This window comes from Tamandua tetradactyla, chromosome 7 (assembly GCF_023851605.1).
Source record: "Tamandua tetradactyla isolate mTamTet1 chromosome 7, mTamTet1.pri, whole genome shotgun sequence".
Lineage (NCBI taxonomy): Eukaryota > Metazoa > Chordata > Mammalia > Pilosa > Myrmecophagidae > Tamandua > Tamandua tetradactyla.
Genome location: NC_135333.1, coordinates 112,925,567 through 112,952,456, shown reverse-complemented (window position 1 = coordinate 112,952,456; position 26,890 = coordinate 112,925,567). Strand labels below are relative to the sequence as shown.

Sequence of the window (26,890 nt, the reverse complement as noted above, 5' to 3'; positions counted from 1 at the left end):
GAATGTGCTTTCTTCATGCAGTTTCAAGTTGAAATTGTTCACTTCCCACACAGAGCCTCCACATCAGAATTGTACAAGCCAGAAGAGAAGGAACTTGATGTGCAGAGCTAAGAGAAAAGGAACTTCAGCCATAATTTGGAGACTACAATGCCAGATAAGAAATTATTTATAGGAACAGATTCTTTTACATAGTTAGGAACATTGCCAGATACTGATTTTCTTTTCTAGCCAATCCAAACTTATTGAACAATAAAGAAAACATAGTCTCTTGAGTTGAAATCTAAGTAAATATGTTTCTAGAGATACAGAGTAAGAAACCCTGGATCTTGAAAGGAACTACTAAACATATTTACCTAATAATTCCTAAGGATTGCCTGAACATACTTTCAGAAAAAGAGAGTCCATACTCTTGCTTGAAACATGATTCCAGGTCTCATTAGTCCTTGCAACAAAGTTCTTCCCAAATACCAACTCAAATTCTCCTCACCCCTTTGCACTATTTTAGTTTCAATGTCTGGAACCAAAAGACTTGCTCTGGAAAGCATTTCTCAAGTTCCCACTGGGTTTTACTCTTAATCCATCCTCCATCATCATTTTTTCTGTATCTGAGTTCTGTTTCCCAGGGGACTGAGAAACTTCCTTAACAGAAGCTACAAGCATTGCCTGGGACACTACATTAATCATTAAACTCAGGCCCTCTGCTCATTAAAAAAAAAGAACCAGAAAATCCACTTACTAATAGAGGCTAAGGTGGTCCAGCTGGCTGTGCATGTGTATGGGATAGGTTTTTGCCAGATGAATCAGTTTTTCTATTGCTTCATAGATGAAAATAATACAAATCAGGGAGGCAAATGCTTCTTCAGTGAAGCGGGTAATATAGCAGACAAGGGAACTGGCATCAGTTGCCACAAGGACAATACACAGGAAGGCAGTCCACAGCCCGATACAAGCTCGCAGGGAGAGGTATGAAAGAGTGTAGTCTCTGAAATAAAACCAAAGTTCATCAAAAATGCATGGATGGATAGGATTAAGAGACAAAGGGCCAGAAATGTGGCTACTGTATCTCCTGACAGCCATATCAGCATTATAATCCTGTTTGTCCCTAGTTTTCTGTTTTTTATTCTAAATGCTGCCCTAGGACAGTTGTGACAAAGACTTGCTTTATGGGTGGTATTTGCCATACAAGGATACAGAAAGTAGATAAGGAAGGAATTTTCTCATATATAACGTTTTTGCTATTACTGTCCAAGGTAATTAAGATTTTATTCTTGCATTAATAAAGACAGGTTGTCTCATCTCCCACATACTCCTACTTCTAATATAAAGCAGTATATGGTTTTATAGGAAAAACAGGGAAACCAGGGTATTGCTGCTGCCCCACTACCACTAACAATCAGGATATAATGGGGATATTAGGCCAAATTAAAATTGACTTGAAGTAGAAATGGAAGAGTTTGGATTAGCTAAGCAAATTTGTTTAAAAATAAAATGTCAAGACTTCAATAATGGCTCTCAGGGATATTTACAAAGCTCTTTAAGAACAGGAGATCTGCTCCTTTATGGATGGTGTACCTGGAGGTAAACCAACAGGCCAAACGATGCTCCTCCTTCAGGTTTCTTACAGTCAAGAATGATATTCGCCTACTTGTACTCACAGAGGGCCCTGGCATTCAACCCTGGCAGCAGAGTAACCACATCCAGTTAGAGTTTCAGAGAAACGAATGTCTTACTTGCAGAATTTGAACAAAATCTTTTCAAACACGAGCACTGGCCCTGTACTTCCCAGGATGGTGAGAGCCTGCCCCGCAAACAAGGAATAAGCAATCCCAGTCATGGAGGCTCCAAACAAGGATTCAATTGCACTCTGAGAGGGAAAAAAAAATCATCACTGACTCATAGCCCATCAATAAAGAGTAATGTTGGCTTATGTACATTCCTGACTTAGCTCTCATGTGTGCCTTGACAGTCATTTGCTTGTATTTCATCTTAGCAAAAGTGCTGTGTACACACCATCTAATACTCCAGTAAATGGATATCACTGAACTATGCCCAAAACTATCCACATACGACTCCTCAACAAGGTCCTGTTCTGCAGTGATTCAATTCAGCATTCAAAAAATATATAGAAACCACAATGATGCTGTTTACACTACAAACTGTCATACAGATTCACCTTAAATATTATTTTCAAGTGACATAAATATATTCACTTTTCATCATTGGGGCAATGGGCAATTCAACTAGGCAATTAGCTACTGAAATTGATTTAGAACAGAAGAGAATCCGTTCTGTAGAGAGAACTGTATTTCTGCTTGGTAAGATGTCAGGAGACCATGGAGATTTGGTAGGAAGAATCCAATCTCAGTACTAGCCCAGGTGATTTTTCCCCCAGTGGGCTTGGTTACCACCAAAGTATTTTAAGGCCTATTCAGGATCATTAGAAGTGATTAAAAGTTCTTACTATGCGTCCCTCAGTGGCTTCTCCAAGCAATCCCCCAAAGGTGATGACAGGCGACATGCAGGCACAGTACAGGAACAGAAAGGAGGCCAAACACTGCAAGCTCAGTGCATCCCGGTAGTCACTCCAGTACCAGGGAGCCTTCCGCTTGATGTCCAGCACCAAGCCCCCAAACAGCCTGCGGAAACACGGCAGACAGGCTTCTAATGCAGTCCCTCTCCCACAAAAGGATATGAACAGTACACATTTGAAGCCATTTCAAATGTGTGCTGATTTAAGGTAGTACTTTGCTTCAATTTCACCCCAATTACAGGAGATTTCTCTGGGATCAGCAGATTCTATTTGCAACCAAGGACATGACTTATAGTAAATTTGAAATATTATCCCAAACATCCAAAAAATTAATATGGGAGTATATGTTACCGCTCAAAGTTAAAAAAAGAAAAGAACATGAAAGCAAGCATTAGCTTCAAACTTTAAATTATGAACCTTGAGGAGGAAATGTGCAAAATCAATTCAAGGTATTACAATTGTTAGTTTTAGTCTATATTTTCTAGAAAAAGGCCCTATCCCACATGCACTTTCCTATGCTGAACAATTACCCACTCATTCTTGGGAAATTAGCATAATAATTCATTCATGCAGTTGATAAGTATTAGCAGATACGTGGTGCCAAACACTGTGCCAGGTACTAGAACTGCAGCAGTGAGCAAGACAGACACAACCCTTCCTCTCCAGGACCAACAGTCTAGTGCAAGAGACAGCCAGCTTTGTGAGGGTGCTACAGCAGCACAGAACAGGGAGGGGACATTTCAACTGAGACTTGAAGGATGGCCTGGGAGTTAGCTGGATGAGGCAGAGGGACTAGCATGGGTGACACCTAAGGTAAGAGTACATGGCAGGTTTGAAGTGCTGAAAGATTAGTAGGGTTGGATTACACAGCATGAAGGGGAAATGCCAATAGATGAGGCCAGAGAAGCTGGAGAAGTTAATATAAAATTAGGTCTTTATCTTAATGGCACATCAAGTTACTGAAGGACTGTAAACAGGGGAGTGACATAATTTTACATGTATTCAGGAAAACCACTCTGGTGGCAGTGTGATGAATGGAGCATGGGGCAAGACTAAAGTGGACTGGAATGAGAAAGGTTAATCAAGAGATGGAGACAACAGAACTTGGTGGCAGGACATCAGGGTCAATTCCCAAGGATAAGACAGATCAATAGCAAGGTATTCCACTTCTAGGAGAAGCAGTAGTCCTCCCAGATGGAGTCACTTTTTCTAAGAGTAGAGCCATTGCACTAGGATGAAACTTGTAAGATCAGTGACAAAAGGAGCCACTGAGCATTCTGTAGGACAAATATCTGGTTTCTTCCACAAATCAATGGCAGAGGCAAAAAGGAAGGGGAGCTGTTTTAGAATTGGGAGATAATAACCAAATGAAAACCTTAACTGCATTCTATATAGAACAAATGAACTCTAAAAAGATGTTGCTAAGACAATCACAAAAAATTTAATATGTACTGAGAATTAGATGATTTAAAGAATTAGTGTTAATTTTGTTTGATTTTATAATAGCATAGTGGTTGTTTTTTAAAATGTTCTCATCAAATAGAGATACATACTCAAGTATTTTCAGGTAAAATGGCATGATGGTGATTTGTTTTAAAATAATCTAGAAAACATAAAATAAAAACAATAATGTGGGTAGAAATAGGTGAAACAAGTTGGCAAAATGTTAACTGTTGATGGTATGTGGGGGTTCATTACACTATTCTGTTTTTGAACTTTTCTGCAATAAAAAGCTAAAACAAACAAACAAACAAACAAAAACAAGAAACAATCATCTCTCTCATGGAAAGCAGCTTAGCAATTCTTTCTTTCTTCCTCTATGCTTAGGAGCCTGGAAGAGCATGAAACTACCTGGGACCTTTACTTCCAGGCAGAAGGCCCAGCCAGTTCTCCATGCAAATACTCTCTCTCATCTAACTAGGTACAATGTGTGTGCACAAGGGCAGGCCCTGTTCTCTCTTACTTGCTTGCTTTTTTTCCTTTGACTTGGTGGATGCAGTTGGGATTCATCTTTCTTCACCTTACAGCAGTAACATCCACAATCTGGGTCTGGGCTTAGGGAAGATAGGCAAAGCCAGCCCCTTAGACTGCTTTAGTTTTAGCCTATCTGGCAAACCTAGCTTAGGTAATGGAGTTGTCCTAGGGTCTAACCTAGATCAGGAGAGTTATGCCTCAGGGCTTAGGGCCAAGACTTCAGTTAGTAATAAGGTGCCAGTTGGTTTTGCTTTCTCTTCTGGGAAAATGACCCCCTCAAGTATGTCACAGGTTGCGGTGATTCATCTGCAGCCAGATTCATGGGTTTCTCAGGCCTAAGCCAGAATATCATCTTCCATTCATATTAATATCACCTCTTAATCACCAAAAAACCTTCCCCTGAAAAGCACTGTTCTGGGAGAAGCATCTCCTGTAATACTGAGCCTCCACTCCATCATACCCCACTGAGGCAACTCCAATTGCTGCCATGACTGGTCAGCCTCCAGACTCAGGAGGCCCCTTCTGGGAAAAGGAACATCTGTGAGTTACAGACAAAAGATTTATGTGAAATGGATTTATGAGAAGCCATAGAAAGGGAAGACACCTCTCTCTGTCTAGCAGTGACTAAAAGGAAAGAAAAATATCTGAAACTTACAACAATGACATAAGTATAAATAAATAATTTCTGAATACTGTTTATGGAGTCAGCTTCATACTTCACACATGCATAAAATCAGACCATAATCACACGTTTGCCACAGATAATAACCAGGCAGGGATGTTTCCCTTCATATTTGAAACTTTCTTTCCATTATAATACTGCACTTGTTGTTTGAGTCTTTGGGAGCAAGAAGCACACAGGAATATAAATTTAAGCTTGATGCAAGAAAGACTTACCAGTGTAGAGGGTCACTAGGCTCTGGATCATTGACTTAGGGCGCCCCTCCCTGGAGGGCTTTAGGGACTGGCCAGTCATCCATTTGTCTGGTGTGCTTTGGAAGAAACCTGTTTGAAGTGTGGGGGGATCATCGAGATAGCAGCTCCTGATTCTTTCTTTCATTAACCCTTCCCAAAGGTGGCATTCCCCAATAAAGGATACAAATCAACCCTGGAAACCCCCTTTCCAGAGCATCCTCCCTGCTGTGAGGCTTCTGGCCAGGGAACACTCTGGCCAGACCTTCCTCTTTGTAATGTATGGGAATGCAGCAATATCACTACCTGGGTCAATGTCAGGGAGGTTTAAGACACTGTCTTAGCTCTGGCTTGAGGTTCAGATAATTCAGATCTCAGAGCATTGCTTACTCTATTTTTCTACTTTGCCTCCTTCCCCAACTTTCCTAGAGTCTGTCCATCTTTAAATGCTTCTCCATACGAGGAGAGTAACATCTCCCAAATTTCCAAGTTTGCCTTAAGGTTATACAATACAAAATGCATAAAGCTGGCTTTCCACCTCTAAGAAATGGTTTGAAGAATTATAAAACCCAGGCTAATGGGTTTTTAGTCTGTGCAGTCCAGGAAGGTTTGGAAATTTCTAGGACATTCAACTGCAGGGGAAGGTTCATGTTCACCACTAGTACCTCCCTATCTTTTGAGATTGGGAAAGAACCCATAGTGGCATGGAACTATGGTCTGTGACATAGGTATTAGGCCACCAGGCCTAAGAGGCTACAATGAAAAGGAGCATGTGTGTTTTTGAGGCCTTTAATTAAGGATTCAGGAAAATTCAGGAGTTCAGGAAGAAGCAGCATCTCCCATATTGAGCAGAACTAGGCTCTGGGCCCAGATTACCCTTCTACCTTTGCCAATTCCATAAGTTCCTGACACAAAATTATGGGAGAACTCCCTCAAACCCCATTAGAATTTGCAAGTAAATAAATGCGCCTGGGGTCTATGATTAGGCAAATGATAGTTCTGACAATATGGGATTTTCTTTTGAGACTTTAGGCACCATTTCTGAGATTCTAGAACTGTGGGATAGAGCTAATGGTCTCCCAAACTCCCATGTGGGATTGATTATAAGTGACCCCAACATACACACAAAAGGCCTGAGGTCCTAGTGTATTTTCTCTTTGACACCAAAGGAAACCTGAAATCTCACCTCTGCACAGATATCTGTTTAGGGGAAATCCTTTTGCCCTCAATTCCACAACTTTTCTGAGGTCTCCTTTAGACCTAAAGGAGAAATCCTAATTCTGAAATACTATCAAATTCATACCCAAGACCCTTCCCTACCTCTTCTAGGTCTTATTATTAGAACCCTTACAATATCAGTCTCCCTGCCCAATTCAGACTACTTCCACCTTCAAAGAAAATGTTGCACTCACTCTTGGTGTTTCTCTCTCTTTTTAGTGACCCTTTTCACTTTCCTCCACTCTTTCATCCCCAGAGCCTAGCTTTCTCTCTCAACCTTCTAATAAATTCTTCCAACTAGGAAATAAAATCCCTTGTCAGGACACTGCTAGCTAAATGTCATTCACTTCTGCTTCTTTGTCTCCTCTCTTGGCTTCTCCAGGAATTTCCAAGAGTGGGGAAAAAATCACCTTTCACAATTCCAAAGCAAACCAACCTGAATTTCCATTGTACTCCATTGTGCAGAGTACTGAAGATAGAAGAGTAAAGAAGGCAATATTCAAATAAGGAAGATATAAAGAAGTTAAGAGCAAGGGAGTGGAAAATATAAAGACTCCTCTCCATGATCTGAGTCCTGTCCTGAGAATGTCCATCCAGCACATCCTCCTCAGACACAAACACAACCTAGAAAGCCAGAGCCATGGTCTCAATCTTCTCCCATGATCTGGGGATTCCTCTGGATGTAACACCAAGCAGAAATATCATCCTCTTTTACCATCTTCCTACCTAAGGAATAAAATCTCCTACTCTAGGGACCTGACTCCCTCACCTACCATAGATTGCCTCATCCTTGGCCATCAGTTCTTGAAATCTTGCCCTAGAAGAGTATATTGCTTATTTTGAAGTATAGTCAGTCTGAAGATAGTATCTATCTTTTTCCCTAAGGGAGTTTCTTAACCCAGAATGATCACTCACTATTTACCCACACTTAGTCCATTCCAAGTTACAGGATAGCGTCACTCTAGAAACATGCATTCACTCTTCAGATATTAATTGAATGCATGCTCTGTACCAGCCATTGTGCTGGGTGCTGGGCCTATAATAGTTAGTAAGATAGATGGGGTCCCTGCCCTTATGGAGAAAACAGTGTAGCAGGAAAGATAACTAATCAAGCAATAATAGTAAAGTATGATAAGGGCTGTAACAGGAGAGCTCAGTGCTGTGACATCACATAGCAGGAATACCTAACCTTATCTATAGGCAGTCCTGGAAGGTTTTTCAAAGGAAGTGATATCTAATCTGAGACAAAGATTAAGTAGGAGTTAGCCAGGAGATGAGGAAGGGGAAGAGTGTTTAAGTAAGAGCAAACAACTTGTGGGAAGGACTGAAGGTGAGACAAAACATGATAAGTGGTTTGAGAACCCGAATGAATGAATATAATATTTGATATATTTGTAATACTTATAGTCAATGGTTCCATTTGAAAAGTCATTCTCAGCCAATGAATATACTACAAAGAAGAAGGCTGTAAGCAAAGAGGACGCCTCATTCTTTCACACAGCTTCTGCCCAGTAAGCAGCATCAACTGTGAAATGCCCCAGAACTTACCGCCCAGTACGCTGAAGTTCTGGCCCACTGTGGCCCCCATGTGGTTCTGGTTCTATGTGACAGACATTTCCATTTGGAACACCAGGCATTTTCCTTTTCTCCTATTAAAAGAGGATACAAAGTTGGTAAAGTTATCGATCTGGTCAGTCCTTCATACTAATGGGGGAGCAGTGATTGGACAACCCCAAATGAGCAAAAAATGCCCCAGTATTTCTCTGTAGTTTTCAAATGCATTTTCTAATTAGGAACAGTTTACTGACATTCCTAGAAAAAAGAAAGTGTATGTAATTTCTCCTCCAATCCACTAGTGTGGGGTTCTGATACCACCTTGCTCAGAAACTGAAAAATCGAGGCTTTAGCATCTGATATCAAACCTAAGTTCAAGTTTCACATCTGTCACTGCATATCTTATTTTACTTTCAAACCTTGTCCTAGCAGATAGTTTTATTCCAAGTTTTATTTCTAATTTATAAAACAACAGATAATAATATGTTGCTGTGAAGATTAAATTAGCATAGGTAAAACACGTGGCTCAGGATCTAGCACATGGTAGGAGTTCCCTTCCCTTCTTTAACATGTCAAAAAAAGTATGGGGGAATTCTGTTAGCTTTCCCTATACAACTTGCTCTTTTCATTTGATTTGTACATGATGGACTCCCAAGAAATGTCCTCCTCTCTCCTCTCTGACATTCCTTATCAATCCTTCAAAACAGGCTTAAAATTTATCCCTGCAAATCCTGACCTATTCCATCACAGCTGAGCCAATCTTTGCTTCTGAAGATTCATGTTCTGTTACTGCTTTGACCTCCTAGGTGCCCCTCAAACATGGCCATAATTTCATTTATTTAGTATAACCCTACATGGTCTTTGCTTTGTCCATGGCAGACACTCAAGTGATACTAACCACTATTGGCTGATGTGCATACATTACCTGGGAAGGAACATTTTTGGGTGGCTCAATTCTAATGGAGGGGTCCCACTCCCCTGGAGGGAGTACTGTCACCTGGTCCAGAAATTCATCAATCCCTGCCAGGAGGTCATCTCGCTCTTTTGCCTTATATGCCACATCATGAAAAATCTACAGAGAAGAAAAAATCCTCAGGAAAGTTAAAAATTAAAAAAAAAAAAATCAATGGACATGGTGAAGGATGGAAATAATGTCCTGATTTTTATCTCTGTCACGGGGATGAAATTTGGAAAACTTGAGCACTTAGAGAAATGCAAGGATAAAAAGAAGGAAAAATGAATTTGGAGACTAGACAGATGGGTTAAACAGAACTAAATATATGTCTGTTAATGTAAGAAGAGATAAGACATGACTCCAAAGTTGTACAGTCCTATTATTTCCTCAAAGACTGGAATAAATAGCATGATGCGTGGAAAATTTTCCTGACCAAATGATTAGAAAAACTGGATAAAAGTACTAATGAAGGCCCTCCATGAAATAAGCCTCCCATCCCAATCAAAGGGAGCTTATAAAACAGCCCACACCTCCCTCTGCTCTCTATGATATAAGCCTGCATGAGGCAGGTTAGTCCTCCCCAGGGTATGTGTAATGGTCAGGTTCACGTATCAAGTTGACCAGGTGATGATGCCCAGTTTTCTGGTCAAGCAAGCACTGGCCTATCTGTTGCTGTGAGAACATTCTGTGGACTTAAATCCTGAGTACATTGGTTGCATCCATGGCTGATTACATCTGCAGTTGACAAGGGGGAGTGTCTTCTGCAATGAGTGATACTTAATCACCCAAACGCTTTTAAGAATTCAGAAGAGAGAATCTCTCTTTCTGCTTCAGTCAGCCAGCTACTCCAGGGGAGTTTGCTGAGGACCTTCATTGGAGCTGACAGCTCATGGTCTGCCCTTCAGATTTTAGACTCTTACATCTCCACAGTTGCATGAGACACTTTTATAAATCTCTTATTTACAGACAACTCTTGTTGGTTCTATTTCTCTACAGAACCCTGACTAATAGAGTATGCATTTGGGTACAGCACCATGGGCAGTCAAAATGTCTGGATGCCTTAGCTCAGACAGTCAGGACACTAACATTATAGTCCCAAGGTCATAATCTTGGTCTGAATATAAACTAGTTTCATTTATGTAAAACGGGAGTTAGATTTCCTCAAGTAAATAGCTTGGATGCATTCATGTACCATCTTCTCTAGAAAGCCAAGTCAGCCTTAATGTATTTGTCTCTAAGAATCCACTTGGCAATAAAAAATTTCTCAGAAAGAGATTTCTCTGCATCTCCAGTTACTCAAAAGGGAAGAGATGACATAGGAAGAAAAAATTCCCCAAAACTTTGATCAGCTCATACTCGGCTCTCAGAGAAAAGCCTGAATGGCTTCCCAGAAGTAACTGCAATTGTAATTATTTTATTTCCAACCCCTGGCATAACACCTGATACTGAGTAAGCCTTTAATAAATATATATAAGATGAATTAATGAAAAGCAGAAATGGTGCATACCTCATCTGTCATGATGGTGGCCATAGATCTGCCAATCTCATGGTACTGCTGAGCTTTCCCTACTGGACCCAGTAAGATAAATAAAAACCTGGCAACATACACAGAGCAGAAAATTACATAAGTAAACAAAAAGAAATGGCATCTTACTCCTTTCTAAACAGTAGAGTATTTCCCTCTCCTATAAAGCAGAAATCATCACTGGATCATCAGTGAAAGGAGACATACTGATGATGGAACAATACGCATTGCCTGGACCTAATAGCTCCACTATAAGCAGGGAAAGGTATTTGCATGACTCCATTCAAAACTGTGGTTATATTTCTGAGAGTTTCCATAGACATATTTCCTTGCTATAGAAAGGATACATTTTCAAAACATGGTGTTTTTAAATAGAGTACAGGTTCAAGGTTACCTGAATCCCATTTATTGCTCTAACAAGAAAATGATGGGGAGAGGAGAGAGATAAAGGAAGTTGAAATGGTCAAACCCTGTAGAGGAGTCTAAATTGTGCTCTGGACATCTGAATACTCTCTGTAAGCAATGGGGCTCTGCTTCACCCATATTAGCACCTTCAGAGAACAGGAACAGCTTATTGAACAATAAGGGCATATCTGCGTACTATACATACAAGCCCTGCCATAACTGTGGAAAAAGACACTAACACCTTTGCTCAGAGACATTGCCCTGGCATACAGCTGTATAGAGCTGGGAGATGAAGGCTTAACATTCCCTTCATCACAAGTGATTGGCCCTTGCTGTGCCCTTTTGAATGCTCTTCAGTTCTCCACTTCTGATGCTATAGGTACTGTGCAGTCATAGCCTTAAAAAATCTTAGAATTCTTCTGCATGGCAGTTAATCAAATATACCCAGTTTTCTGAGATCACTGTTGAATTTTATAGAGTATTCCCAAAATAAATCTTAAATTTTGGTGTTAAGCTGGTTTCTTCCACCAGAGCTCACATAAATTTGTACCTTAGAAAATATGTTCTGAATTTTGTTATCTTTGTCATTACCTTGTTGGAATTGGCACTTCTGTCAGGCCTGAGAGAAGAACAGCTGGAGACAGCCTCACAAAAGCAACGATGGGGTGGTCCAGAGTATCCACTTCTCCAACCAAGACATTGGAGGCCTCTGCCCCAGTGGGAATTTTTTTCATGAAATGAAGATCCACCTGAAGTCCAAAAGAACCCTCAGAGAACTTGGAAGTCATCACTTCAAATATCAAAACATCAATAGGCCTCTTCACACTTTACATTCATGTGCCATTTTATAGTTTACCAAATATTTTCTCGCATTATCTCATTTGGTTCTTAAAATAACCTTGTAAGGTAAATAAGAAAAGTCTTATTAGCCCCATAAATGAAGTAATTGATACCCAGGGAGGTGTTGATTTAAATTGGAATTTAAATCCAGATGTTCTGATTTGAATATATTACACCATGCCTCCTCAAAGAGAAATGCTTTTGAAGCTTTGAGTCAAACTGTTTCCATCTCCACATACTTGAACACTTTGTCAAAGGTTTCCATTTTTTTTCTATGATCAGAGCCATGACATGTTTTAGAAAAAGATAGTGTCAAAGGCAGACCAGAACAAGGACAGACTGGAGGCAAGGTGATTAAGGCTTGAACCAGTCCCTGCAATGATCCACTACCATTGAAGAAGATGCCAAAGCCACAGTTCCCAGGAAGAATTCCAACCATGAGGTAGTTTTAGGAAATAGCAGCCAAAATATCATTTTAGCAAAACCCTTGGAGGTAAAAGGAAGCTTCTGGAAAGCAGGTGCCAAATAATAACTCTGAAAATTCAGAAGGTGTGTATCACGGAAAACTCTCAGTGCCTAGTTAGTCTGTTTCAGCATGTTGAATCTGGAGGAACATATTGATGAGTCACCTTCAACCAGGCTGGGGTAAAAGGGAGTACAGATGAGCACATGGGCCTCTTTTTCTGCAGAAGGGGCACTGATGTTCTAGAAAGGGTCTTGAAATACCAAAGCTTACCGAGCTTCTAGCAACCGGACCCCAGGCTCCATTACACACAACTTCAGGCCTATAAACCAAACTTCCTATGTTTCTGCTCACCTTGCTTAAATCCACTGGACTGTGTTCACAATTCCCTCCATTTTTTACTTCAAGATTTGTAATTGGAACAGACTGAGGAGATACTGTTTGACCTATTTGGAGAAAATCAAACAGATTTCTCTGAGTCCCTGCACTTTTCCCCTTCTGATCCACCCCCATCATCAGTTGGCTATAACTATGTCCCGCAAAGCCAGCATGGAGAAAAGGGTGAGATGACTATGAAGAAGCCTAGATCTACAAATACCTATCTAGAGTTAGAGCTGAAGAAAGAAAAGAGGTCTCATTACTTCTGCACCTTCTTCCTGAACACAGGAAGGATCACGTTCGTGACTCTTTTCTACAGCTTTTAAGGCAGTAATTCTTAAACAGAAGTGCATATCAGAGTTTCCTATGAAGGACTTTTCAAAATTATAGATCTCCAGGCATATCCCTGGCATATTGTGATTCAGTAAATGAGAGAGCCAGGAGACCAATATAGATTAGGCCCTGCTTAACCACAGAAAAGGAAAATTCATTGAGTGTTTATAATCCACCATGTACCATACTAAAGGTTTTACATCAGTTAATTCACTGAAGCCACACCAATAATCTTATGGGGTGGATCCTCTTGTCATCTTTATTATACAGATGGGAAAATGAGACTTAAAGATGTTTAGTAGGGTGCGCAGGGTTACACCTTCTACAAATGGTAAAGTCAGAATCTCAAACTTAGAAGTTTGACTCAAGAGCCTACAAAACTGTATTTTGCCTCCCTAATCTAAAAAGCTCTTGCTGACTTCTTTGGCCCCAATGTGAAATATCCCCAATATAGCCACATTTCTCAAAAGCCATTTCAGTTCTGAGGCCACCCTGGCGCACAGTCCTTTGCCTCAGACCTAATGAGGTCTGTCTAAGGCATTCATACCTAGTGCCACACAAAAGAGGTGGGTACTGTCCCAACCACCTATCTTACCAATTACTGAAAAGTATGAACATTTTAATGGACATGGAAGCATATTAGACAAATATAGACCTATCCTCTAGCAACTTAGCATCCCCAACCACTTCTTAAATATCTTATTTATAAAAAGAGAGAAAAATCACTCCTTAAATTCTTACCATTTTTATCCATTGAATGAGGATCAGACTGCTTCTTGCCAACCTCAGCGAAGGAGCGAACAATAGGAATGAGGTTGTTTCTCTTCTTTTCATTCTGATGATGATGCTTTTTGAGAAGGGCTTCCCGTACTTTAATCCTTGTGCTGTCGTTCAGGTCACTGGACAGTTCTTGCTGGTCCAGAATCAAGTCTGGAAAACAGGCACTGACATGAACATTCAACCTTGGGTCAATGGACCCAATGAAGGCAATGTCAGGTGGGACCGAGGTGAGGGGTAGGGGATAGGAGGAAGCATTTCCACCAGGGTCACTGAGGTGGAATTTCAGTTTCTGTGTCTAAAAGAGCCATTTGATGACAATATTTGTGAAAAGTTATACCTTATTTGTGTAAAAAACCATTATTATTAGGCATAGAACCTATTGGGCTCTTCATATGTACCAGGAACTACAAGCAGGAACTTTATAAGCATTACCTAATCAAATACTTATAAAAATCCTGAAAAATAGGTGTTATTTAAATAATTTTTTCCAGATGAGGAAACTGAGACACAGTAAATTACAAAGCTGCCCAAGGTCCTATAGCATTATATTAAGTTGGATACTTGAAATAGAGAAAGGTTTAGAGTAATCTTTATTTAATCTGTCCAGCCAAGTAGAGCCAAGCTGAGGGAGAAATCCCTACATGCACCCAGGTGTTTCTCAAACCCCATTCCCAAAACATAGTAACTTAACATTCAGTCACATCAGGAAATTCCATCAGATCTCTTCCTTCACACTTTACTAAAGAATGGGGGTACTTTGGCTCAATTTCCTTTATATCTTTTCTAGCTGCCGTATTAAAATATCTTTCTTTAACTCCTTTTTCTCTTCACAACTCCCAATTTCCCTTTCTCTAATTATTACCAAAACACATCTCAAAACATACCTCAATTGTTTCAATATCTATTTCCCCAGCTAGAGGGTGAACTCCTTTAGAATAGGTGCTGTCTTATCTTTACCAACCCATCACCATCCCCATCCCAGCACATTGTCAAGTTATACCGTAGATACAAAATAAACATCCGTTGCGTGAACAAGCAAATGAAGGAGTTAAAAAAAGAATAAGCGTTATGTTAATATGAATTCCACAGTTCTGCAAAATAAGTAGGGCAGTTTATTAGTTTGAAATCCATCCACAGCCAAGGATGTTGCGATGAGGAAGGTTAAATGACTTGCCTAAGAATACAGAACCACTTTATTCTTTTCTTTACACTACACCTCTTAATTTACATGAAAGTTCTTCTGTTTTCCCTTACCTAAACTTACCTGAAATTTCTTCTATGCTGTTTGCACGCATATCCAGAAGGACTGTTCCATTAATAAGACAGCTCCTTAGTTCAAAGAGACTGTGTAATGAAAGGGTTGCCACATAAGGCTTGCTCCAACGTTCTCCCCCATCCTCAACATCTTCTTCAAACTTCAGCCACCTGGAAGTATTACAAAAACTGGATGCTAAAAGTAGAAAATGAAGACTTTTCCAGAGAGAATCTTTAATGAAAGCCACAAAGAAAGACTTCTGGATAATCATATTGAACATACTAAGATTTAATCTATATGTTCAGGTTACATTGGTAAGTGAAAAAAAATCAGGTTATAAAACAGTATAAGGCCTTCCCTCCCTTTCTTCCTTTCTGTTTCATCCTTCCCTCCTTTTACAGTTTTCTCCTTTTGGGTCTACTTTTAGTCAAATGTTGGATTACAGAACAGTGTTCTTTTAATAGTTGAAAAAGCTCATTGAATGCCTTTGATGAAGTGCTTGTTACATTGCGTCCATTGTGCAAATCTTTTTCCCCAAAAGACTCTCTCAGTGGAATTCTTATGTTTCCATATGAGGAGGACTTCCTGGAAGATGGCGGCTTAGTAAGACGCGCGGATCTTAGTTTCTTCTCCAGGACAGCTACTAGAGGAGTAGAAACAATACAGAAAGCGCCCAAAGCCACAACAGAGATAAAAAAGACAGTGTACCCCATCCTGGAATGGCTGGCTGGCTGAGAGAAGCAGCTCGGGTGAGATCGCCGAGGCGCGCGGGCCTTACCAGGCGGGGCGGCAAGCGGCCGGAGTTACTCCCTTCCCCCTTCCCGGGCCGGCTGGGAGAATTGGAGAGGAGGTCCCCTGAAACTAAGGCGGCTGGCGCCCACACCACGCGCAGCCCCCCGGACCAACTGAGAGAATTGGATCGGAAATCCCCAGGCCGTGGAGAACGGTGACGGGTGGGGGAGGCCCCTTCCAAACCCGTGACTGCCGGGGAACGTGCACTCTCTCGGGCGGGCCACTGCCGCTGGCGCCCTCCCGCCACACTTGTCACCCAGGGCCAACTAGGAAATTCAGACGGGCTCTTTCCCGGGCTGTGGCGACCAGCAACCCTCCCTGCGTTCGGACCCCGGGCCGGCTCAAGCCGCTTCGGCTAGCGAACCCCCCGGACGGCAAGAGTTTTCCAAAGTTTAAGGTCCCACAGCACCTTTCACCAGTGGGACCCGCAGACAAACGTGTGCCACGAGCGCCACCTACTGGGCAGGATAAGAAAAACAGAACCCAGAGATTTCACAGAAAAATCTTCCAAACTTTTGGATCCAATACCCAGGGAAATCTGTCTAAATGCGCAGACGCCAACAGAAGATAACGGATCACGCTCAAATAATTGAAAATATGGCCCAGTTAAAGGAACAAACCAATAGTTCAAATGAGATACAGGAGCTGAGACAACTAATGCTAAATATACGAACGGAAATGGAAAACCTCTTCAAAAACGAAATCGATAAATTGAGGGAGGACATGAAGAAGACATGGGCTGAACATAAAGAAGAAATAGAAAAACTGAAAAAACAAATCACAGAACTTATGGAAGTGAAGGACAAAGTAGAAAAGATAGAAAAAACAATGGATACCTACAATGATAGATTCAAAGAGACAGAAGATAGAATTAGTGATTTGGAGGATGGAACATCTGAATTCCAAAAACAATCTGAAACTATCCGGAAAAGAATGGAAAAATTTGAACAGGGTATCAGGGAACTCAAGGACAATATGAACCGCACAAATATACGTGCTGTGGGTGTCCCAGAAGGAGAAGAGAAGGGAAAAGGAGGAGAAAAACTAATGGAAGAAATTTTCACTGAAAATTTCCCAACTCTTACGAAAGACCTAAAATTACAGATCCAAGAAGTGCAGCGCACCCCAAAGAGATTAGACCCAAATAGGCGTTCTCCAAGACACTTACTAGTTAGAATGTCAGAGGTCAAAGAGAAAGAGAGGATCTTGAAAGCAGCAAGAGAAAAACAATCCATCACATACAAGGGAAACCCAATAAGACTATGTGTAGATTTCTCAGCAGAAACCATGGAGGCTAGAAGACAGTGGGATGATATATTTAAATTACTAAAAGAGAAAAACTGCCAACCAAGACTCCTATATCCAGCAAAGTTGTCCTTCAAAAATGAGGGAGAAATTAAAACATTCTCAGACAAAAAGTCACTGAGAGAATTTGTGACCAAGAGACCAGCTCTGCAAGAAATACTAAAGGGAGCACTAGAGTCAGAACCGAAAAGACAGAAGAGAGAGGTATGGAGAAGAGTGTAGAAAGAAGGAAAGTCAGATATGATATATATAATACAAAAGGCAAAATGGCAGAGGAAAATATTATCCAAACAGTAATAACACTAAATGTTAATGGACTGAATTCCCCAATCAAAAGACATAGATTGGCAGAATGGATTAAAAAACAGGATCCTTCTATATGCTGTCTACAGGAAACACATCTTAGACCCAAAGATAAACATAGGTTGAAAGTGAAAGGTTGGGAAAAGATATTTCATGCAAATAACAACCAGAAAATAGCAGGAGTGGCTATACTAATATCCAACAAGTTAGACTTCAAATGTAAAACAGTTGAAAGAGACAAAGATGGACACTATATACTAATAAAAGGAACAATTAAACAAGAAGACATAACAATCATAAATATTTATGCACCGAACCAGAATGCCCCAAAATACGTGAGGAATACACTGCAAACACTGAAAAGGGAAATAGACACAAATACCATAATAGTTGGAGACTTCAATTCACCACTCTCATCAATGGACAGAACATCTAGACAGAGGTTCAATAAAGAAATAGAGAATCTGAATATTACTATAAAGGAGCTAGACTTAACAGACATTTATAGGACATTACATCCCACAACAGCAGGATACACCTTTTTCTCAAGTGCTCATGGATCATTCTCAAAGATAGACCATATGCTGGGTCACAAAGCAAGTCTTAACAAATTTAAAAAGATTGAAATCATACACAACACTTTCTCAGATCATAAAGGAATGAAGTTGGAAATCAATAATAGGTGGAATGCCAGAAAATTCACAAATATGTGGAGGCTCAACAACACACTCTTAAACAATGAGTGGGTCAAAGAAGAAATTGCAAGAGAAATTAGTAAATACCTCGAGGCAAATGAAAATGAAAACACAACATATCAAAACTTATGGGATGCAGCAAAGGCAGTGCTAAGAGGGAAATTTATTGCCCTAAATGCCTATATCAGAAAAGAAGAAAAGGCAAAAATGCAGGAATTAACTGTTCAATTGGAAGAACTGGAGAAAGAACAGCAAACTAATCCCAAAGCAAGCAAAAGGAAAGAAATAACAAAGATCAGAGCAGAAATAAATGAAATTGAAAATATGAAAACAATAGAGAAAATCAATAAGACCAGAAGTTGGTTCTATGAGAAAATCAATAAGATTGATGGGCCCCTATCAAGATTGACAAAAAGAAGAAGAGAGAGGATGCAAATAAATAAAATCAGAAATGGAAGAGGAGACATAACTACTGACCTCACAGAAATAAAGGAGGTAATAACAGGATACTATGAACAACTTTACGCTAATAAATACAACAATTTATATGAAATGGACGGGTTCCTGGAAAGACATGAACAACCAACTTTGACTCAAGAAGACATAGATGACCTCAACAAACCAATCACAAGTAAAGAAATTGAATTAGTCATTCAAAAGCTTCCTAAAAAGAAAAGTCCAGGACCAGATGGCTTCACATGTGAATTCTACAAAACGTTCCAGAAAGAATTAGTACCAATTCTCCTCAAACTCTTCAAAAAAATCGAAGTGGAGGGAAAACTGCCTAATTCATTCTATGAAGCCAACATCACCCTCATACCAAAACCAGGCAAAGATATTACAAAAAAAGAAAACTACAGACCAATCTCTCTAATGAATACAGATGCAAAAATCCTCAATAAAATTCTAGCAAATCGTATCCAACAACACATTAAAAGAATTATACATCATGACCAAGTAGAATTCATCCCAGGTATGCAAGGATGGTTCAACATAAGAAAATCAATTAATGTAATACACCATATCAACAAATCAAAGCAGAAAAATCACATGATCATCTCAATTGATGCAGAGAAGGCATTCGACAAGATTCAACATCCTTTCCTGTTGAAAACACTTCAAAAGATAGGAATACAAGGGAACTTCCTTAAAATGATAGAGGAAATATATGAAAAACCCACAGCTAATATCATCCTCAATGGGGAAAAATTGAAAACTTTCCCCCTAAGATCAGGAACAAGACAAGGATGTCCACTATCGCCACTATTATTCAACATTGTGTTGGAGGTTCTAGCCAGAGCAATTAGACAAGAAAAAGAAATACAAGGCATCAAAATTGGAAAGGAAGAAGTAAAACTATCACTGTTTGCAGACGATATGATATTATACGTCGAAAACCCGGAAAAATCCACAACAAAACTACTAGAGCTAATAAATGAGTACAGCAAAGTAGCAGGTTACAAGATCAACATTCAAAAATCTGTAGCATTTCTATACACTAGTAATGAACAAGCTGAGGGGGAAATCAAGAAACGAATCCCATTTACAATTGCAACTAAAAGAATAAAATACCTAGGAATAAATTTAACTAAAGAGACAAAAAACCTATATAAAGAAAACTACAAAAAACTGCTAAAAGAAATCACAGAAGACCTAAATAGATGGAAGGGCATACCGTGTTCATGGATTGGAAGACTAAATATAGTTAAGATGTCAATCCTACCTAAATTGATTTACAGATTCAATGCAATACCAATCAAAATCCCAACAATCTATTTTTCAGAAAGAGAAAAACCAATAAGCAAATTTATCTGGAAGGGCAGGGTGCCCCGAATTGCTAAAAACATCTTGAGGAAAAAAACGAAGCTGGAGGTCTCGCGCTGCCTGACTTTAAGGCATATTATGAAGCCACAGTGGTCAAAACAGCATGGTATTGGCATAAAGATAGATATATCGACCAATGGAATCGAATAGAGTGCTCAGATATAGACCCTCTCATCTATGGACATTTGATCTTTGATAAGGCAGTCAAGCCAACTCACCTGGGACAGAGCAGTCTCTTCAATAAATGGTGCCTAGAGAACTGGATATCCATATGCAAAAGAATGAAAGAAGACCCATCTCTCACACCCTATACAAAAGTTAACTCAAAATGGATCAAAGATCTAAACATTAGGTCTAAGACCATAAAACAGTTAGAGGAAAATGTTGGGAGATATCTTATGGATCTTACAACTGGAGGCGGTTTTATGGACCTTAAACCTAAAGCAAGAGCACTGAAGAAGGAAATAAATAAATGGGAACTCCTCAAAATTAAACACTTTTGTGCATCAAAGAACTTCATCAAGAAAGTAGAAAGACAGCCTTCACAATGGGAGACAATATTTGGAAATGATATATCAGATAAAGGTCTAGTATCCAGAATTTATAAAGAGATTGTTCATCTCAACAACAAAAAGACAGCCAACCCAATTACAAAATGGGAAAAAGACTTGAACAGACACCTCTCAGAAGAGGAAATACGGATGGCCAAGAGGCACATGAAGAGATGCTCAATGTCCCTGGCCATTAGAGAAATGCAAATCAAAACCACAATGAGATATCATCTCACACCCACCAGAATGGCCATTATCAACAAAACAGAAAATGACAAGTGCTGGAGAGGATGCGGAGAAAGAGGCACACTTATCCACTGTTGGTGGGAATGTCAAATGGTGCAACCACTGTGGAAGGCAGTTTGGCGGTTCCTCAAAAAGCTGAATATAGAATTGCCATACGACCCAGCAATACCATTGCTGGGTATCTACTCAAAGGACTTAAGGGCAAAGACACAAACGGACATTTGCACACCAATGTTTATAGCAGCGTTATTTACAATTGCAAAGAGATGGAAACAGCCAAAATCTCCATCAACAGAAGAGTGGCTAAACAAACTGTGGTATATACATACGATGGAATATTATGCAGCTTTAAGACAAGATAAACTTATGAACCATGTAATAACATGGATGGACCTAGAGAATATTATGCTGAGTGAATCCAGCCAAAAACTAAAGGACAAATACTGTATGGTCCCACTGATGTGAACGGACATTTGAGAATAAACTTGAAATATGTCATTGGTAACAGAGTTCAGCAGGAGTTAGAAACAGGGTAAGACAATGGGTAATTGAAGCTGAAGGGATACAGACTGTGCAACAGGACTAGATACAAAAACTCAAAAATGGACAGCACAATAATACCTAATTGTAAAGTAATCATGTTAAAACACTGAATGAAGCTGCATCTGAGCTATAGGTTTTTGTTTTGTTTTGTTTTGTTTTGTTTTGATTTTACTATTATTACTTTTATTTTTTTCTCTATATTAACATTCTATATCTTTTTCGGTTATGTTGCTAGTTCTTCTAAACCAATGCAAATGTACTAAGAAATGATGATCATGCATCTATGTGATGATGTTAAGAATTAATGATTGCATGTGTAGAATGGTATGATCTCTAAATGTTGGGTTAATTTCTTTTTTTCCGTTAATTAAAAAAAAAAAAAAAGAGAGAAGGGATAATTGGAGATGAAGGGATACAGACTGTACAACGGGACTGGATATAAAAACTCAGAAATGGACAGCACAATACTACCCAATTGTAATGCAATTATGTTAAAACACTGAATGAAGCTGCATGTGAGGTATAGGTTTTTTGTTTTTGTTTTTTCTGTTTTTTTTTCTTTCTATTATTGTTTTAATTCTTATTCTGTTGTCTTTTTATTTCTTTTTCTAAATCGATGCAAATGTACTAAGAAATGATGAATATGCAACTATGTGATGTTATTAAGAATTACTGATTGTACATGTAGATTGGAATGATTTCTAATTGTTTTGTTAATTCTTTTTTTAATTAATTAAAAAAAAAAAAAAAAAAAAGAATGAAAGAAGACCCATCTCTCACACCCTATACAAAAGTTAACTCAAAATGGATCAAAGATCTAAACATTAGGTCTAACACCATAAAACAGTTAGAGGAAAATGTTGGGAGATATCTTATGGATCTTACAACTGGAGGCGGTTTTATGGACCTTAAACCTAAAGCAAGAGCACTGAAGAAGGAAATAAATAAATGGGAACTCCTCAAAATTAAACACTTTTGTGCATCAAAGAACTTCATCAAGAAAGTAGAAAGACAGCCTTCACAATGGGAGACAATATTTGGAAATGATATATCAGATAAAGGTCTAGTATCCAGAATTTATAAAGAGATTGTTCATCTCAACAACAAAAAGACAGCCAACCCAATTACAAAATGGGAAAAAGACTTGAACAGACACCTCTCAGAAGAGGAAATACGGATGGCCAAGAGGCACATGAAGAGATGCTCAATGTCCCTGGCCATTAGAGAAATGCAAATCAAAACCACAATGAGATATCATCTCACACCCACCAGAATGGCCATTATCAACAAAACAGAAAATGACAAGTGCTGGAGAGGATACGGAGAAAGAGGCACACTTATCCACTGTTGGTGGGAATGTCAAAGGGTGCAACCACTGTGGAAGGCAGTTTGGCGGTTCCTCAAAAAGCTGAATATAGAATTGCCATACGACCCAGCAATACCATTGCTGGGAATATACTCAAAGGACTTAAGGGCAAAGACACAAACGGACATTTGCACACCAATGTTTATAGCAGCGTTATTTACAATTGCAAAGAGATGGAAACAGCCAAAATCTCCATCAACAGAAGAGTGGCTAAACAAACTGTGGTATATACATACGATGGAATACTATGCAGCTTTAAGACAGGATAAACTTATGAAGCATGTAATAACATGGATGGACCTAGAGAACATTATGATGAGTGAGTCTAGCCAAAAACTAAAGGACAAATACTGTATGGTCCCACTGATGTGAACAGACATTCGAGAATAAATTTGGAATATGTCCTTGATAACAGAGTCCAGCAGGAGGTAGAAACAGGGTAAGATAATGGCCAATTGGAGTTGAAGGGATACAGACGGTGTAACAGGACTAGATACAAAAACTCAAAAATGAACAGCACAATAATACCTAATTGTAAAAAAATCATGTTAAAACACTGAATGAAGCTGCATCTGAGCTATAGGTTTTTGTTTTGTTTTATTTTGTTTTGATTTTACTATTGTTACTTTTATTTTTTTCTCTATATTAACATTCTATATCTTTTTCGGTTATGTTGCTAGTTCTTCTAAACCAATGCATATGTACTAAGAAATGATGATCATGCATCTTAGTGATGATGTTAAGAATTAATGATTGCATATGTAGAATGGTATGATCTCTAAATGTTGGGTTAATTTCTTTTTTTCCGTTAATTAAAAAAAAAAAAGAGAGAAGGGATAATTGGAGCTGAAGGGATACAGACTGTACAACGGGACTGGATATAAAAACTCAGAAATGGACAGCACAGTACTACCCAATTGTAATGCAATTATGTTAAAACACTGAATGAAGCTGCATGTGAGGTATAGGTTTTTTGTTTTTGTTTGTTTGTTTGTTTTTTTCTTTTTCTTTCTATTATTGTTTTAATTCTTATTCTGTTGTCTTTTTATTTCTTTTTCTAAATCGATGCAAATGTACTAAGAAATGATGAACATGCAACTATGTGATGTTATTAAGAATTACTGATTGTACATGTAGATTGGAATGATTTCTAATTGTTTTGTTAATTCTTTTTTAATTAATAAAAAAAAAGTAAAAAAAAAACAGTATAAGATTTAGTTTGATTCCATTTTTTCTTAAATAAATTTGTAAAAAAATATAAGTACATGCATGTATTAGAACAAAATGTTATATATTCCTCATTATTCCTGGGGTAGTGGGATTACAGATCATTCCTTCTTTCTTTTTTTTTTTTTTTGGCTCATCTTCATTTTCTATTTTTCTATAATGAGCATGCATTACTTGCAAACTTAAAAAATAGATCTATATTCTTTCGACACAGTGAATAATCACATAAATAAAACATAACATTTTTCTTTTTAAAAAGTCAATCACATATCAAAAGTATCTTACTAATATAAGGTGTTAATAATAGGAGAAACTGGATATTGGGTATATAGGAAGTCTTTGTATTATATTCTAAATTGTTCTATAAATCTTAAACTGTTCTTAAAAATAAAAGTCTATTAAAAAAAGAAAAAGCCAATGGCAGTGGTATTCATGACCTTTAGAAATTCTAAAAGACAGAATGACAAGACTTATTGCCTTTTCACCTGGTGTCAACTCAATTGACCTATTTTAATCCTTTCTACTCATAACAAATATCCATGAGTGGACAGCCAGGAAGAGCTGTTCCAATGAAACCATAGCCACACTTTGTCAATTAACCACTTTGCCTCATTTTCAGAGGCTCAGACATACTGGCTTTGGATCATCTACAATGCTCACTGGTCAGTTATTAGATATGGAGCCCTAGATATGACTCAGGTTATCTGTGGGCTCTTCTGGGGTTTGAGTCTAAGTCAAGCACTGTCACTCTACAACTATCCAAGGGAGCCTACTCCCAGGCTGGCCATTATCCCAAGGGTCTCTATAAGGTTGACATATCCCAGAGGAAATTAAAAACTCAAAAATTCTGGGACTTTCAGTGAATTTAACCCAAATAACCCTATGAGTTATCTTGAGGAAAAGTCTGGAGCTATGCTAGGCTAGGTCCAAATCAAGGTGACACCTTCAAACATCTTCTAAGTGGGTCTGAAACACCAAGATAGCCCAAGAACTGCGCCAGCCTCCAAACAAATGAGAACCCACCATAAAGTTATATGTTTATGTACCAATCCCAGGAACAAAGTTGGCTGGCATAGGTGTGACCAGACATCAAAAGGAGGTTAACACCAAGATGCCCCATGGGAGACTCTAGAATATCATACTTTGCATTAGTCATCACTTCTCCCACAAAGAAATAAAAAAGGCAGACAAGCATGTAACTTGCCGAAGGGTGCACATTTGCCTTCTCAAGCAGATCTTGACTCAGGTTATTTTAGGGTCTTACCTGGCTGTCTCCTTCCACTCAGCATCTTCTCCCTCTTTCATACAGATTTCATCCAGCTCTGTGAACAGTTCATGAGGCACATGTTCATCATCCTCCTCAGTGCCAAGAATGAACTGAACACGCTGAGATGGTGTGTCTAGAAAATGAATCACAGAGAAAGGTCAGCTCAGGGTTAGACCAGAAAAAGCATTCGGCTTTACTTAGCACATCTGGGTAGCCTAACAACTCCAGGAATGTGTAGAAAACAATCCTGAATACACATCAAAAAGATGCCTTTATCTCCCAGGGGAGGGGGGCGACAGAGCCATTCTGTGGAAGCAGTTTCATGGAAAGAAAAATGTATAAACTAAGACCACTTGTAGAAAACCCACAAGAAACTGGAAATCTGACTGATTTGATTTAAAAATCAGCAAACGATTTCAACCTATTGATTTTTCAAGTCTAAACTGCAAAGTCTTCTGGAAGATACTTTTGATTCTTACAGGCATTTATTATTTCTGTAAACAAAGTCTGAAAACACTATAAAAGGGCTAGAGAATCAACACCACCTGCTTCATACCTGTTACACATTCCCTCAGCCTCACCAAACCTCCCAGACATGGACATCCGCCCTCTCTCCTGAACATGTTACCGTGGGCCAGAGCTTCAGGGCCTTCCTCCCCCTGGCTGGTTCCTTTGCCTCTTGCCCTCCTCCGGTGCTTCTGGCCATGGGTTCGATGGTGCCGATGGCTCTGCCGACCCAGTGGCATCCGAACCCCCACATACAGAGTTCTGTGACCTGGAAAGAAGATCCATGGAGGGAACTGCTTGTAAAAGAAAGCTTAGCATATTTAAGAGAGAAGAAGATCATAGTTCTATGGCCCAGTCACACCATTGGAATAACAAAACTCCAAAAACTTCCAGGCCTAAAGATGTAGAGATCTCAGAGTTGAAGCTCTCTTCAACCATCCTGGACCTAGCTACAAACCGTACAGGAATGCTGAGAAATCAAAGGAAAGAACATGCGTGAAAGTGATTTAAAAACCAATACAAATGCTAGTTATTGTTATTATGATAACAATTTGACTGAGTGGTTTTTAGAAGAAAAAAGCAATATAATTACTCTATGAAAAGTGTGGCAAGTCTTGGTAGAGAGTCAATTTTAGAAGGGTGGTCAAGACCACAAGGCCTGAGTTAGCCTGCCTGGGTCCCAAAACATCATTCACTAGCCTGTGACCTTGAACAAGTTACCTAATCTCTTTGCGACTCATCTTTAAAAGGGGGTACTAAAAGCTTATTATTTAAACTCATAGGATTTTTTGTAAGCAATAAATAAGATAATGTACATAAAATACTTAGCATAATGCCTGAAATAAATGTTAGCAGCCAATACATTGTAGGACCAGCTTCACTATTTTTTCCCTCCATGGAATATAAAACCTAGACTAGTAGTGAGAAGCTAGTTACAAATCATCAGGAGCATGAAACTGAGATTAAATGGAGAGACATTAAATATTCAAAGAGAGAGGAATATTAGAAAACAAAAGATCCATTAGCATTTCTCTCTAGTTCTTCCCCCTTCATTCTTTCTATAAATCTGCTTTTTGTTTTGGTCATGACCCCAAGCCTCTGTTATCCTCACATGGATTTACTTGCCTTCCTGTCAAGTGTGG

The 26,890-nt window shown here is 39.1% G+C and overlaps 1 protein-coding gene across 3 annotated transcripts in view; it reads right to left on the bottom strand.

Annotated features, from left to right (window-relative positions):
• Positions 1 to 26,890, bottom strand: part of SLC4A8 (solute carrier family 4 member 8) — a 90,961-nt gene that overhangs the window by 31,557 nt on the left and 32,514 nt on the right. For 2 of the 3 annotated variants that reach the window (XM_077110719.1, XM_077110721.1), the window contains exons 3-14: positions 25,870 to 26,016; positions 25,239 to 25,374; positions 15,132 to 15,292; positions 13,829 to 14,017; positions 12,731 to 12,822; positions 11,665 to 11,822; positions 10,651 to 10,738; positions 9,114 to 9,260; positions 8,183 to 8,283; positions 2,462 to 2,636; positions 1,731 to 1,864; positions 737 to 982 (exon numbers count right to left, since the gene is read on the bottom strand). In XM_077110719.1, coding sequence (XP_076966834.1) covers positions 737 to 982; positions 1,731 to 1,864; positions 2,462 to 2,636; positions 8,183 to 8,283; positions 9,114 to 9,260; positions 10,651 to 10,738; positions 11,665 to 11,822; positions 12,731 to 12,822; positions 13,829 to 14,017; positions 15,132 to 15,292; positions 25,239 to 25,374; positions 25,870 to 26,016 — 1,774 coding nt within the window. The remainder of the gene's footprint in view (positions 1 to 736; positions 983 to 1,730; positions 1,865 to 2,461; positions 2,637 to 8,182; positions 8,284 to 9,113; positions 9,261 to 10,650; positions 10,739 to 11,664; positions 11,823 to 12,730; positions 12,823 to 13,828; positions 14,018 to 15,131; positions 15,293 to 25,238; positions 25,375 to 25,869; positions 26,017 to 26,890) is intronic. The other variant, XM_077110720.1, reaches the window with a different exon arrangement.